The sequence below is a fragment of the Numida meleagris genome, chromosome 3, assembly GCF_002078875.1.
Source record: "Numida meleagris isolate 19003 breed g44 Domestic line chromosome 3, NumMel1.0, whole genome shotgun sequence".
Classification (NCBI taxonomy): Eukaryota; Metazoa; Chordata; class Aves; order Galliformes; family Numididae; genus Numida; species Numida meleagris.
Window position 1 is genome coordinate 76,683,161 of NC_034411.1, and position 15,778 is coordinate 76,698,938.

The following is a 15,778-nucleotide window of genomic DNA, read 5'->3' on the forward strand; positions in this document are numbered from 1 at the left end:
TCTTATGGCAGAATTAAAAAGTACAGAGAAGTTCAAATCGTATGTCTGAATTGCATGTGTGAAATCTCAACTGAAAAGGATGGACATGTCCATATTTAAGTAATTCAACTTAAATACTTATTATTATATAGTTCAGATAAATTACACACTGAGAAATGCGCAGGATATTTTTACAAAACATCATGTTTAGGACAACTCATGAAATCTTGGCATAACTTACTAATTCTGTACTTTTGTAGCTGTCATGGCAGAACCTGATACCAGTAATAACCAAATATGGTGGGTGCTGTTCTAACTAACAATAAAAAGTATTCCCTGCCTGTTGTAATAGGCGGTTGCGAGGATACGTGGTGTAATGTGAAAGGCCCCCTCCCCAAAGGAATAGGGACAAGTTGACCAAAGAATGTACCCGTGATGCAGGGAAAATGGCAAACTAAGATGATCCGATAAGCTACCTTTTGATATGTCAGTAGATGGAAAATACTGCTTCATGCTTCACTGCTACATGCCTCAGCAAAAATATCCAATCAGCATTAAGGGAGTAAGCTTTAGATGGCAATAGTGGATAACAAGCATTATAAAAGTAGTGCTATACCTTTGAATAAAAAAAAGCTTTTCTTGCTGCTATTGTGTGTGTGTCTGTGTGTGTGTGTGAGTGTGCTTTCAAGTGGTGCCGAAACCCGGGAACGTGTATGTGTGCTTTCAAGTGGTGCCGAAACCCGGGAACGTGTATGTGTGTTTTCACCTGCCCCAGGATGTTAAAAGGAAACTACAGCTGGAAACACAAGTGGGAAAGAAATCCTTGGGGATATGTCAATACAGTGCCACAGATGTCATGGTGGCATGGATGATGGATGGCATCAAGTAGCAGTCCTTGGGTCTGCCTTGGTTTGTACCTGCTCTGGAAGGAAGGAGTGGCTGCCCAGTGTTATGGTAAGGCTCAGATGCTTTGGAATAATGGCTGTCTTTGTATGCATGGCTACCTGCTTCCAGGAACATGTCCAAAATCTCTTTGAAGAAGAAATATGTGACAGATAGAGCTCAACCCTTAGCTTTCCCAATGGCATCACATAGGTGTATGCCCTCTACAGCTGTGTTAGCCCAGGCTATACTTAAGGAAAAACTGCTGTGCTTAGACCTCTTGGGAGAACTAGAAAGCGAATAGTAAACTGTTGTGTTTCTCCCTTCAGCAAGGTTTTCAGAGATCAGAAATTCATAATGTAAAGATAAGCTCGGATCCATAATGCCACTAGATGACTATTGAGGAGGAGCACAATCCCATTGCATGAGGAGCATTGAGGAGCACTGAGCTTCAAGCTCTCATAGCTCATACTGTCAAATCAGTGAGGTTTTGGAAGAAACTCCTATTCTGAGGTGGGCAAAGAAACAGAGAAGCTTGAAAAAGGTGCCATGTAGTCTGTCTGTAAGAGAGAAGGCACAACACTGCACTGTCCATGGTCTGTCAGGGAATAGATGTGGACATCCCATCCAGCCCTAGATGTATGGACAATAAACATGCTTTTAGAGCATATTTATTTTATTTTATTATATTTATTTTTATTTTTTTCATTTTTCATTTTAGAGCAAGGAGGGAGACAGACTTCAGTGACGAGGGCTGGTGCTACTGCACAGGTTGGTGCTTGACCTGCTGGATGCTGGGATTGCCATCCCATCTGCTAGCTGAACAGGGAACCACTTGTGCTCTGCTGGACTGCCAGACAGTGCCTGCTGGGGATATGTGAGAATGCCACCTGAAGTTAACTGGTTATTTCATTCACAGGTATGACATACTTCATTGAAAAGCAACTTCTTAATGCATATGTATGAGGCATATGAGAAGCAGTTGTCTGTAAAGCCTATAGCTTGGAAACACATGTAGAAGATTTCTCTTGCTGTTAAAGGTCATTCCTTTTTCTGGTAAATGCATACTTGTTTAAGTGGTGTGTTTCCTGGAATACTCTGCTCCCAAGATGATTGTTGCTGAAAAGTACTCTTATAGTTAAATGTATGCTGTATGGAGTATTTCATACTTGTAAGTACTTTTTGTGATAGGCTCTTGGCTAAAGAGAAGTGAAAGAAAGTGTGTCATTCTCCTGTATGAGGAAAGACTGAGTAACCTGATTCTGTTCAGCCTGGGGAAAAGAAGACTGAGGGGGGATCTGATTAATGTTTCTAAACATCTAAAGGGAGGTGAGAGGCAAACGGATGAAGCCAGGCTCATCTTGATGGTGCGTAGTGATAGTGCAAGGAGTAATGGCCTAAAACTTGAACGTAGGAAGTTCCATGCTAACATGTGAAAGGATTTCTTTCCAGTAAGGGTGACAGAGCACTGGAACAAGCTGCCTGGAGAGGTTGTGGAGTCTCCTTCTATGGAGATATTCAAGACTCGTCTGGACACCTACCTGTGCAACATACTGTAGGTACCTGCTATTTGTAGGGTACTTCGATGATCTGTTGAGGTCTCTTCCAACCCCCACAGTTCTGTGATTCCGTGATTCTAAATTGTAGATTGAACATAAACTGGTTTCTTGCTGTCTTCTGCTGCTGACATCAGGGAATGCCAATGGTCCTCTTTTTCACTGGAGAGAGACATTATGCTACAGTGGTCTCAGGCTCCTTGTGCACCAACATCTGCAGAAAAACAAGTGTCTTAAGAAAGGTAGTTGCCCATGCAGTGAGGCACTGACCTTGACCTCTTTACTATTAGGTGTGAGATGGTTGTTTCTGTCTTCAGCCAGACTTTTTTGCTTGTTTCCCATGTATTTCTGTGCAGCCAAAGTTTGCCCAACAAATTTTAACATAAAGCGAATTGGAGATTTGCTGTCAGCAAATTAATGCCTTCTTCCAATGCTGAACTGAGCAGAAGACGTGTTGGAGATCTGTCAGCAATTACAGCGAAGCAGCAGTCATTGGATTGGAAGACTTAAATTACATGACATTTTGAGGGAAACTTCTCTGACTACAGCATCCGAATAACTGCCATCTATTTATGGGCAAGATATAAGCAGCAGCAGCAGCAGAAAAGGAAGATTTGTCAGGTGATAAGTGTTCAGAGGCTGCTGCAAGGGCAATGCATTTTTTTTTCTCATTGTTCTAGACATGATGAAAAGCAGCATGCTCCGACTGCAGCAAGCAAGATCCAGGTTAGATAGTGAATAAAGCTTACTGTCATTGCAGGAAATGAAGTAGCATATAGGCTGTGAGGGAGCTGAGGCATCCCCATCACTGCGGAGCTTTAAGAGCAGATGGAACAAACGTTCGTCTGAAGAGATGTTGCTGTAGGTGACCCTGCCTTCAGGCTGGGGGAGCACATGAGACTCTTCCAGTCTCAATATCCTCTTGCTATCTGAGATGATTATTTGCTACGGCCAAGTCTGCTGGCATCAACACCACAGCAATGTGTTTGTCAGACTGTTTAGATCCCTGCAAGTGCACACAACAAGCCGAACAGCTGCAAGCTTAATGCTTCATTTTTAATTGGGGCTAATTTCCTAAAATGAAAATGAGATTGGGGAATTTATATAGGAAGCTTGTTTTGAAAGGTGTGATTGTAACACTTGCTGCTTCTGATATTGCAAAGTCGGTCATTCAGCACTACACTTTCTGTGGAACATTTTTTTTTTTTTAATAGAAGCTGTTCTTGATTCAGGTAAGACCCAAGTGTTGTAAGACAGAGCTGTGAGAATTACAGCAACTTCTTGTTGCCACCCTGTGCATGGAGAGACAGCAATGCTTCCCCATGTGCTCCCTGTGGTTCCTGGCACTTGCTGGTTTTTTTGGGAAGAACCTCAGGTGATGTGGTAAATGTCCTTTGCAGAGGCCATATGAACCAAAGCTGTGTCCAAGGTGGTCAACTAGAAAGGCTAAGGCCCTTCATGGTTTCCAGTCTGCTTTCATCTGCACAGTATCTGCTTCCTAGAGTGTGTGAAATGCATGGTTTGGGGCATGGCGATCTAGGCAGCTTCCTCGGTTCTGCCTGATGTAGCTAGTAGCAGCAGGCCTTTGGTCACCAAAGTCTGTGCATGACAGGCATCTGGTGGCAAATGACAATGTGATATGTTGACCGCCATGAATGCTGGGACAGCAGAATGGTGACAGAAAAGGTGGTTATCTAGGTTAGTGCCAGTGTGGCCAAAACCAGTAGCTGTCATCATCATTACACCCTAGGTGTCAGTAGAGGTACATGTTAGAGAAATAACTGGGCTCCAGAGTATGACAGTGTTGTATTTGAAAGTGATGTTGGGCTGTGCCAACAGTGACATGAACAGTGACAGGGACTGGTGGGAGATTACTCCTCCTGCGACTAAGTGGATCTCATGGGGTGTAGGTACTCAGCCAAGGGCGCACAAATGTCTGGGCACGCTGCTTGCAGGGGAGGTGGTGGCGAGGCCTGGGCTGGGAAGAAGCTGGGGAGGCAACAGGTGACAGTGTGCCTTGGAGGCCTCCATGATGAACATGACCACCATGAACTTGCTGATGGTGTGCTCCCAACCTGAGGTGGGGCAAATAGGGAACTGATGTGACCGACTTTCAGAAGGGAACAATTACCTCTGTCAGCACTGGGACTGAAGGCTGGATTTTGTGGAGCTGCCACTACTGGACTGGCAGCTGCCCTGGGCCTAGGACCATGAGAATTCACATACTCAGATTAGTGGCCCAGTGGCCTAATTTTAATGAAGTACTTGTGCACCTCTTCTTGTGTAGCTGTGCAAACCAGGCTGTCCTGGAGATGAGCTGCACCAGGTGAAAGTCACACATGGATTCACAGATGTTGCCTAGGCAAGGAGTTTCCATCAGGCTGGATATTACAAAAAATTTCTTCTCTGAAAGAGTGGTCAGGTGCTGGAACAGACTGCACAGAGAGATGGTTGTTACCATGCCTGGAGGTGTTCTGAAACCATTCAAATGTACTGAAGGGCATGGTTTAGTGGGAAAATATTGGTGGCAGTTGGACATTTGGACTGAATGATCTTGGAGATCTTTTCCTATCTTGGTGATTCTGTGATTCAGTGATTCAATTCTTCTTTTTTTCTGTCTATAGACCAATGATATTTTTGTACAGGACATTAACAAATATTTAATCAAAACAGCAATACTGTCAGTTAGAAAAAAATGCCCTCGAGGAAAACTATTTTAACATTGCCACATGTAGCACATGGACTTGTGAGCAGAGAAGCTGTACCACTCTGGTTGCAACAATGAAACTTTTTCTCTCTCTTTTTTTTTTTGGCACTGAATCTTCAAGTTTTCGGGTGTTGTGTTTGGAATTAGTTCACCCACATGGCTGGCTTCATTTGCATTCCTTTTCCTTTTTGTGCCCATGAATTCACTGCAAAAAGCTGGCTCTTTCCTTCGTCTGAACATGTATTCCCACTTTTATTTCCTCAGATAGCCTTGCTGTTTCCAGCAGCCTGCAGGTTGCACATCGCTGTTGTGGAGACGTGAGGTAGAAAATACTTTCATGCGATTCAAAGAAAGACCAAAGTTAGCGCAAAGTGTGCACATGCAGTCGCCTACAGACAAGGCAGGGGTCCAAGTTGCCAATGGAGGCAGTGAGAATCTAGAGCAGAAATTAGGTAGCATCTAGTGACACCTGAGGTGCCGTACAGTGTCCTACTGTTGCCTTGGAAATGCACAGATCTGTGAGGCCTCTGTCATGTCTGGGTGCAGGTATCTCTTCCAGGGCAAAATGAATCGCAACCCCCAACTCCAAAAGGCTGAGTTGGGCAGATCTCTCCCGGCAGTGATGGGAGCTGACAGGCCCAGCACACACACAGAAACTTCCCAGTATACATTGAAATTTTGGTGTTTTCATCTGCAGTCAGACCTCATCCCCTCTGTCTGTACTCCAAGCTCCCCTTGATAATTTCTCCTGTGCTCCCAGTCTTGGTCTCATCAGGCAGAGGATATAATGCAACCTTGACCATTTGGGATTTCAATTCATTTTGCATCTGCTGGCAAGGAGCAGTGGAGCTCTATTCACCCTTCTTTTTAAGCAAGAGATTACATGAAATAATCTTCTTTTGGCCTTAGAAAACAATGTGCTTATGCACTGGGCACCAAAAAGCTTTGGATCATTGAAACTTCTGTACCCTACAAGGCCAAGTACTGCATTTTTGGCAAGAAAATGAGCTTCATATAAAACATAATGTAGCAGTTATTTTGGCAAGAATTAGAAGTGGCAAGCTGCTTTAGAGCCAGTGAGAGGTCTTATAACTATGGAGGCTTTTGATATGACTAGTTAAGATGCTCACTTGTCAATCAGTGCACATAGAGCGGTAGATTGGTAAAAAAGGATTGTGAAATTGTGGGTTACCAGGAAAGATAAAAAGACTGACCTGAGGAACTGTGTGCTTAACACACTTGATGAGCAGTAAAAACAAAGTATGTATGAAGTTGATAAAAAGCCAGAAAATGATTGGAAAATGTTCAGTATAAAGTAACTGGGCAAAGTTAAGGCACAGAGACAATTCATCAGTGTAAGGCAATCACACTCCTGTGCTGAGGAAGACAATACTTGTCAGCTAGGAATTACATCCAGACTTGAGCTGTCAGTGTTCAGGGAGCTTTCCTTACAAGTGCCATGGGGGTGACGGTGCAGAGCATGTCTGCTCTGTGACAGTCCAACATCAGGGCAGGGCTGGGCAGCCCAGCTCTGCCTCCTGTGCCCAGGGGTCTGTGTGGGACATGAAATCTTGTCTGCTTCCAGCTGCTGCCTTGGGGAGGAGGCAAGATTCACTTATGAGAAAAGTATGCCTTTCAGCTCAGATGACAGCAGCCGGTAGTTTTCATGCTGATGATAGTAGTTCTGTCCCTAATGGGGCACATATATAAGTAGAAGCATAATGCATTTAACCTGTCACTTCCTTAGCTTGCCTAGCTTTTTTCCTGTCATTTCAATGCCAAAGCGTTGATCTCAGAGTACCACATTTGCAGAGTGCTCTTGCAGATATACAGAATTGATGAGAAATACAGTGAAAACATAGGGAGCAAATCAAGAGGGCAAATCAGCCTTCATTCTGGTTATGTTCTAGCCAGGCTGTTGTTTCACATTCTATGGTTAGGCTTGCTATGGCTTTTATTTAGCTGCTTGAGAAATGCACATTCTAACCAATGTGCTTCTGATGAAGTCAAACCAAACCATTAAATCTAAAGGAAGTGATTCACAATAAAGTAGTACAATAGTGTGGAAGAAGGAAACAGAGATGGAATCAAGAAAATCCTTCTCATAAAATAACTTGCACAACAGCAATGTTTGTTTTAGTAACTCTGAAAGGCAGATTATGAGTCAAATTTTATGTCAACCTTCAGAAATGGCTCTACATTTTGTTTATCAGGAGACTGATTCAAAGACAGTTGAAGACAGTACCAGATCTACCGCTGATTTATGTGCCTTTGAATCAAGTACCAATCATTTTATGAGTGTGTAATATATAAAAATTAAACACAACCAGCTGATACACAACTTCTTAAAACTTTATGTGAAAACAGTTCCCATTAGAAGATACCCTACAGGCTGTTTCTTCAATATATAAATAGCTGTAAATATATAAATATATAAATATCTTCAATATATAAATAAATAAATATAAATAAATAAATAAATAAAAAATAAAATATAATAAATATAATATATAAAATAAAATAAAATATAAAAATATAAAATATAAAAATATATAAAAATATAAAATATAAAAAATAAAAAATATAATAAAATAAAATATAAATAAATATAAAATAAAAATAAATAAATAAATAAAAATAAATAAATATATAAATATCTTCAATATATAAATAGCTGTAAATATATAAATATATAAATAGCTGTAATCTCAGAAGGGAATGTGGCTGGCCCAGTGAACCTCCAGCCTTTGAGTGCTTCTGGTCATGACCTTTTATTTGGAGTGAATACTGACTCCATCGAGATCCATCAATAGCAATTGATTTTCCAAAGAGGGAGAGGAAGAGGAACAAACAGTGATGTGGAATGAAGAGAGAGGCTGTGAGTTATCTGGCAAAGCCATCAGGAGCTGCTCAGTGCTCTCCATGCCCCCAGGAGCTACCTCATGTGGCGTCACTGACTGGGCTTCTTCTGCTCAGCCACCCACTGTTTCTCAGCTCTCTTCCACTGGAGGCTGTTGCCTGTTACTCATTCATTTCTCTTGCTGGAGAAGGAGTAAAGCCTCTTACTGACCTCTATTAAAAAAAAAAACAATATTCTTTTCTCTAGCAAGGAGTGAAATTGCTGCTGAAAACTATGATCTGCGACCTGTGTGTATATGCGCTGGACCAAGACAAGCATTCTTAATTCTGCAACCCGAGATTAACTTCTGTGACCTATTTGCATTAAGTTTTTTTCTTCCTGCCTCCTTCAGAATGAGCATCCAGTCATAATATGGAAAAGTTCTGCTGAAACAGCAAAAATAAGATGTAATATTTTCTTGTTATTTTATGTTTAAAAAGTGATTACTTTTATTTCTTAAATACAGATTTAGCAATAAAAGAATGAGAAATTGCACTGGAATATGTATAAATAAAAGTAAAGGAGTAGGAGATACACTTGATTTTAGTGGTCCAGTTCTCCAGTTTAAAAACTCTCAAGCTGGAGGTGTTAACCTGGTTTTGTATTTATTAGATAAGTTTGTTGAGACTTATCCCAGTGCTCTAGCAGCTCATGAGCCTGTGCCTCCTATAAACAACAGAGACTATTTCTGGTGGCATCACAGAAGTGGAAGTCATTTGTCTGGAACTTCCTATTCCCCTGAAAAGGTTGTTGTGCAAGGCTTTAGATATGTTGTTTGTGAAATCCACTGGAAGGTCATTCTGCTTGTTGCTTGTAATTCAGGCACACACCTGTGGTTTCACGTTTGGATTCCTAGTATGACTTTAAAATTAATAGCCAGAAGTTTCAGACTGTGTTCAAAACAACAGTTTACAGAGAAGCGTGAATTCTGTCCTCCCTCTCACCAGAAGTTATGTTTCATTTCTAAACTGATAAAGCATGCATCTTTTATAAAGTGTACTTGCAAGGAGACAGTGCTTTATGCCTCACCTCATGGAAATGTGTCCATTTTCAGTTGTCTGGTATGTGAAATGAGTATTGCAGTCATAGTACTTCAGAAGATTTGAGTAACCCAGTGACGTGGGACCTTGCACCAGACAGAAATGAGGGTGAGAATTTGTCATGCAGGAAATTAATCCATGAAAACTTCAGAGTGCTGATCTATATGCTAATGTATTTTAAGAGTGCAGTGCAAGCAATTGGAAGAAGGTAAAATACAGAGGGAGAAGGGGAGCATTTCCAACAGTGCTTATGGCATCTGTGGACTATTCTGGCTATGGCAGCATTTTCTACAGATAGAAGCCACATGGGAGAGGTGTAGTGAGTGAATAATTAAAAAGAGATCTTAAAAATCATGGTGCACGGGAAGCCACCATAGTGTATTATGTAGTATCCTTCATTTGAAAGAATTCTGATGCATGTTAGATATCCAATTTGTAGTGAAACTGCAATGAAATGGGAGCAGAGGCTATGCAGAGCAATACCATGGAGCAGTGTCTGCAGCCTGATTTCCTAAAACTGAGAGCATAGTGACATTGTGTATTAGCACAGCCTGAGGTGGCCTTACTGCTTGCCGCAGGTTACTGTATGCCACTGTGGTGCAGAGAAAGACTGCAATGGAAAGGCAGGAGAGGGAGATAAGAAGTGGAGGGAAAAGGAATGGCGAGGAAGTCGTAGAATTATAGACTCATTAAGGCTGGAAAAGACCTCTAAGATCACTTAGTCCAACTGTCTGCTCATCCCCACCATGCCCACTAATCGTGTCCTTCAGTGCCACATCCACACGGCTCTTGAATGGTAAGATGAAGAGGAAATCAAAGTGATTAAAAAGGAAAAAACATGAAACAAATCACTTTTCCTTTAAGCAGGGGCTCATAACATTTGCTAGTGTATATTTTTTGTCCCACAGGTTACTCATGGTTGCTTCTTCTACTTACAGGAGCAGCACTAAAAGTTTATATTTAAGGGTTGATTCAGTGTTCATGGAAATAAATGGAGTTCTTTCCAGAAACACTTACGGAGCAGGGATCTGTAATGCAAAGACTGTACACTTGTGCAGGGCCATGCTAAAACATGAGGAATGTTGTACGTTGTTCTCCAGGACTGACAGGCATGGCAGGCTATAATTTCTAGTTTATTTTAATTCAAAAGTAGCAAATGGTTGGCTTAGACTGGGTGAAAAGGAATAATTTCATCATTTTGAAGAAAATATATATATAAAATCATCTACATGCGATCACGAAAATGTAAAAATCCCCTGGCAGTGGTAGGGGAATAAGGGAGAAAATGCTGGCAATATTATGTACGTAGTATAAAATAGAAAATGATAAAGAATATTTTTACAGCTGATAAAGCTGGCATTTACCCAAACTCATATAATTTTATAAAATTTTATTCTTTTTGGCCTGAGGAGTAAACAGATAGCAATTACAAAGGTAATATGTGTGTTGCATGGGACTCTTATGAAATACAACTTGTAATGTATTGGCTACACCAATAAAAGATATCACAGTATCTATGTCCACTTAAACAACAAAGCAATTTAAGAGAATTCCTCATACAAATCATTTGGGTGTGTAAAAGATGAACATTGAATAGCCCATCACTGATATTTGCAGTGGTTAATGAGAGTACACAAGGCACAAGAACAATCTCTCCACTTGCGCTGGAAGCCTGTTTTTCCTCCCAATGCTGCAATCCTGTTTACTTTTTGATGACTGGAGTTGAAAATGGAGAAGCATGAAGAGTCATTAGAAAAGATTCCTTTGTTCTTTTAGCATTTCATGACAAATAAAGCCATGGATTTTTGTTTGTTTGTTTCCTTCTGGTACATGCAAAGGAAAGAGTCTGCAGGCAGTACCAAAAAAAAAAAAAGAAATGACAACTATGGAAGACTGCACAGCTCACACACATGGCAGTAAAATCCAAAAAGTGACAGCCCTTACAGCGTAAACTTGGTGAAACAGGGACTTTGTTTTAAACTGTTCTGGAAAGTTCAATTCCATCATCCATCCGGATAGAGGAAGATCAACAACAAAAATCACACCTGCTTTGAACAGCTCAGTGCATCATTGTGGTGGAGGGCCTCCATCTTTAAAGGGGCTCAATGGAACTAGGGATATATGAACTCACTCCAAAGCACTGACTGCTTACACAGAGAGAATATGCCCTGGAGATGTGGAGCACATGGAAGAAATGGTAAAAAGCAGCAGACTTGAATGTCTATGATCATGATAATGCTGATAGCAGCAGTGAGATAGAGATAAGATGGAAGCAGGGTATAAGGCCTTGCTCCAGCAGGATGAAATTAAATTTGGGGATTAGAGAATCAGAAACCCAATGGTGGGGTAGGGAATTGGGGGTGTAAAAATAAGAGGAGATAAGTATGTAGGAATGAAGAAGGGTTATATTGGCAGGTATATGTAGCCTGTGTAGAGAATGGAGATGGGCTTGGGCAGAAACCTTCAGAGTGAGATGACAGGAAGAAAGCTAGGAAACAAGCAAAGGAACCTTTAGGGAAAATAAGACTTTGGGGAGAAAAGATGTTTCAGGGAGGCTAAGGAAAGTGGATGTCAGGTAAATGTCTTGGATGTTTCATTAGGAACTTGCTGGGAAGAGCTTGCATTGCAGGCAGAAGTGTGGCTTAACCCAGGATAGGGAGGAATGGGGAGTTTCCACGGAAAAGAAGTCTAAGCTTGGAAAATGTCCAAACCTTTTATAAAATTAACAAATACTTAACATGAAAAAAAATGAGATTGTCAAATAATGGTGCCAGACTAGCAAAGGATTTATTTCCATCAGAAGACAGGTAATTTCTGATCATGTTAAATTGTTGTAAGTAAACAGTCCTTTAAACTGTTCCTGACTTTGTGTGTGGAGAAAACATAAAAGACATCTTCATCAGTCTATTGACATTTGTTAGAAAACATAGCTCTGTGTTTAACTAATGATTTAATTACAAAAGCAGTAGTCAGCTGGCAGTGAATGCTGAGTCTTTATTTAAGAGGGAAGCACAAAAATTGGCCATCCATCTGTTTTTTTCCCCCATTCATTACCTCTAGATATTAAAATTAAACAGTCTTCAACCTGACACTGATTGGTAGTTGGAGTGATAATAGTGAAGATCAGATGTCAGAAGGGCTTAAGTAGAAACGAAGATGATGCAGCTCCTCTGTTTTACAGTTTTTATGCCTCTCTCTGAAGCATTTCTACCTACCTGCAGCAGCTACTGTGGAGATCACGCTCATCATTTTGGACCTTCAGTCATTTTTTCCCTAATAACATATGTATTCCGTGAGGCTGCTTTGGGAGTTTTACAAATAGGCAGGATCCCCCCCTACAGTTTCCATCTCCATCAAAGTGTGAAAATGAAAAACCATAGTGGATCTCTGGGCTTCCCCACTGGAAGACATCCTCATTGGTTGAGATGACTGTTTTTCCTTCTTCTTAGATATTAACGCCAACTAGTAGGGAACACAGAGGCAGATGGAGGCGGCAGTGGTGACAATAGCTCCAGAAGGGCAGCTGGAGATAAGCCTCCTAAATCCAGGCATGGAAAACTTGTAGTCCTTGAAGCAGAGTCCCACTGAACGTGGGTAAGCAGTAGGTCACGCTTTTGTCACACTCAGATTTGATTTACACTCAGCTCGCAGAACTGCATCTTCCCAGCCAAACACTTTCCCTCAGAAACAAGGATGTCATTTCTCAGCTCCATGCAGAATTTATTACTCACGTTACTTACAATTCCTGGACTCTTGATAGGAAAAGTGATTGCTGTGTTGTAAATTTTCAAAACATTTTCCAGAGCTGGCTTCCGGTGCTGTTACAACACTCTTGCTACCTCTAATATCTGTTTTGATGGATTTAGGGTGGCCATGCTGTAGTTCATTGTTACTGCAAGTCAGGGTGATATATGTGATATTTTCTATATGGTATATTGGTTTAATTAAAACAGAATTTGTCCAGAAAAAAAATGGACAGGAAAGAAAGCCGTGTTGCAAGGTAAGTAATCAGTATTTAAGCAGTATTTAGGAGTTACTAATGGGCAGTACCAGATTCTCAGCTTTGATTTTGCTTCTTCCCAGCCTGATTTCCAAACTGTTTGAGCCAGGCCATTTTAACTTCCACAAACACAGAAGACGGAGTACGAAGGACTCTATCTGGATGAGAGAAGTAACTCCTTGGAGAATGGCCAGAGCAAGAAATCCTGCTAGAGGGCTTGATCATAGGTTAAGTGACAAGAATGCTGTTGCAAATAAAAAGATGAAGTGTGCTATTTTTAAAAAGTTCTCTTCCTTATTTTTTTTCTGCTGCTGCTGTTCAAATAGAAAGTAATTTGGCTTTTTTTCAGATGGTATTTCTGAACACCGTACATTACTGGCCTGCTGAGAAAACATGCAGCTGCCTGAGTCTGTGGGTAAGGTCAATGATCTGTGGCGTTGTGCACTGCAAGGTCCAGGGGAAATGGGGAAAAACTGGATAACACCACCTCACAGCTGACCAAGGCACATGGCCTCAGCCCTGAAGGAATGCAGTATGAAACAGTATTCAAAAGGTGACCATTCAGGTGTGCAGCTGATCTTACAAGTGTGACACTTGCTAGCTGTGTTCTCTCAGTCGCCAAACAAACCACAAAGTTTCTGTCCAATACTTTTGACATAAACCAGGGAACTGGGCAAAAAAAAAAAGGGTAACTTAAATGATTACTTTGGAGTACAAAATGAAATCTGTTTCTAGAAGGAATGAACTGAACTTTGCTTTCTTTTTCAATAGTGTATTTCTGTGGGGATAAGAACAGAATGGTTTATTCTGCTGTAACCTAAGATGAAAATGGTGGTTATTTTCCCTCTAAAAAACAGTTACAGTTTTCCCAAAATCCCACAGTAAAGAATTTCTGTTTAGCTGTCATGAGCATGAAGTTTATTAATTTTTGAATGTGAAATTACGGGATTCAGCTTACAAGCCTTCATATTACTACAGTGCATGTTAAGTTAGACATTCAATTCTTAAATGAAAAAAGTATAAAAGAAATGTGAATATTGTTGTTTTCTTCTTGAATCATTGATTACTCAAAATGCCCTAAGCATGAATATCTAATATTTTCTTGTTGTTGTTTGTTTGTTTCATTGCTAAAAAAGTCTGCTCCTTTGTAGAATAAATTTATTTCAAATTTTTACCGTGAATAACACCAAAGGTAAAAAAAACAGCAGAACAAAATACTGGCTGAAGAGTATTAAGCAAGGAGGCAAACATCAAAATCCCCTTTGTCAAGGGAAATGACAACAGTCAAATCATTTTGACTTTTTTGACTCATTTCTTAAGGCCAGGAGTCATGTCATCATCATCATCCCCCACTACTTTTAAGTATGTTCTCGACACCTGATGAGCTTTCTGAAGGCCAGCTTGAAATCTTCGTTAAAGCTCGTGTACAGCAAAGGGTTGATAAGGGAGTTGACATATCCCAGCCAGGTCAAGAAGTCTGCTACTTCTGGAGAGACAGTGCAAAGGTGGAGGCCTACAAGCAGCTCCTTGATGAAAAAGGGCAACCAGGACAAAATGAAAGCCCCTAAAATCAGTCCCAAGATGCGAGCAGCCTTTCGCTCCCGAGTGGTAGAAATCTGCTGCCGGTCACCAGCCAGGTCCAAGTCATTCTCGAAAGGAGGGATCCTCACAGATGCATTGATTTTATCAAACTCTGTGGTGGGGTCGGAGGTGGAGAAGTCCGAGACGCAGAATGTCTGCGTGAGCTTGCAGCTGGCAAAGGAGTTTTGGCTGTCGGTGCTCCTGTTGCTGAGATGGCGGCTCGAGCCCCGCTTCTGGTAGAGACTCTTTGCAGCATGGTAGATTCTGTAGTACAGGATCAGGATCAAAGTCAAGGGTATGTAAAATGCCCCAAATGTGGAATAAATAGTGTAGATGACATGGTCGTGCTGAATGCGACACTCACTGGGAATACTGATGCTGTGGTGGTTTCTCCAAAACAAAGGGGGCATTGATATGAAAATGGAGATAGTCCACACGGTGACTATCATCAACCCGGCCCTTTTTGCTGTTCTTTTCCTGGCATATTCGATGGCATCAGTGATTGCCCAGTACCTGTCCAGAGCAATGACGCACAGGTGAAGAATCGAACACGTGCAACAGGTCATGTCAACGCTCAACCAGATCTCACAGATGAAGTATCCCAAAGTCCACTTATCTATCATTATGTAAGTGATACTTAAGGGCATGACAAGGACAGCAACAAGGAGGTCTGTCACAGCTAGTGAACATATTAAATAATTTGCGGGCTGGTGGAGCTTCTTGGTTGTGGAGATTGCCGCTATGACAGCAGAATTCAGCAGCATAGTCAGGGTTGTGATTGTGGCCAAGGTCAAGGTAACAAGCATCTTCTCAGTTACAGTTTTTGGCTTTGCAGCCACACTGGCTTCAGTGGTACAATTAGTGAAATTCATTTTCCCCTCCAGGATGCACAGTGAAAGGAGAAGTGGTTGCTTTGGGTAGCGAGTAGTTCCAACTTCAGAAGTTGTCCATTTGGAAGAAGGACAGAGATACTTCAGATAAAAAAAAGTTTTTATATTCCCATATTCACCAGCACAGCAGAAAGTTTCCAGGTTTCCTCCTGCTCATCATTTTCCTAGAAGATAAAAATGCATCTGTTAGTGAACCTAGAAAAAAAAAAACAGGTTTTGGCAAAAATCCTACACTTCTAATATT

The 15,778-nt window shown here is 41.2% G+C and overlaps 1 protein-coding gene and 1 long non-coding RNA gene across 2 annotated transcripts; one reads left to right on the plus strand and one right to left on the minus strand.

Annotated features, from left to right (window-relative positions):
• LOC110395280 lies at nucleotides 617-7,589 on the plus strand. The gene is made up of 2 exons (XR_002436287.1): nucleotides 617-933; nucleotides 1,583-7,589. It is a non-coding gene; the product is annotated as an uncharacterized LOC110395280 (long non-coding RNA).
• On the minus strand, nucleotides 14,422-15,531 carry HTR1E (5-hydroxytryptamine receptor 1E). Its single transcript, XM_021389443.1, has one exon. The coding sequence runs from the start codon at nucleotides 15,514-15,516 to the stop codon at nucleotides 14,422-14,424; it is 1,095 nt and encodes a 364-aa protein (XP_021245118.1). The 5' UTR covers nucleotides 15,517-15,531.

What these genes read in the sequence shown, in the direction of transcription:
- HTR1E (XM_021389443.1), bottom strand. Translation starts at nt 15,516, where the DNA reads ATGAATTTCACTAATTGTACCACTGAAGCCAGTGTGGCTGCAAAGCCA.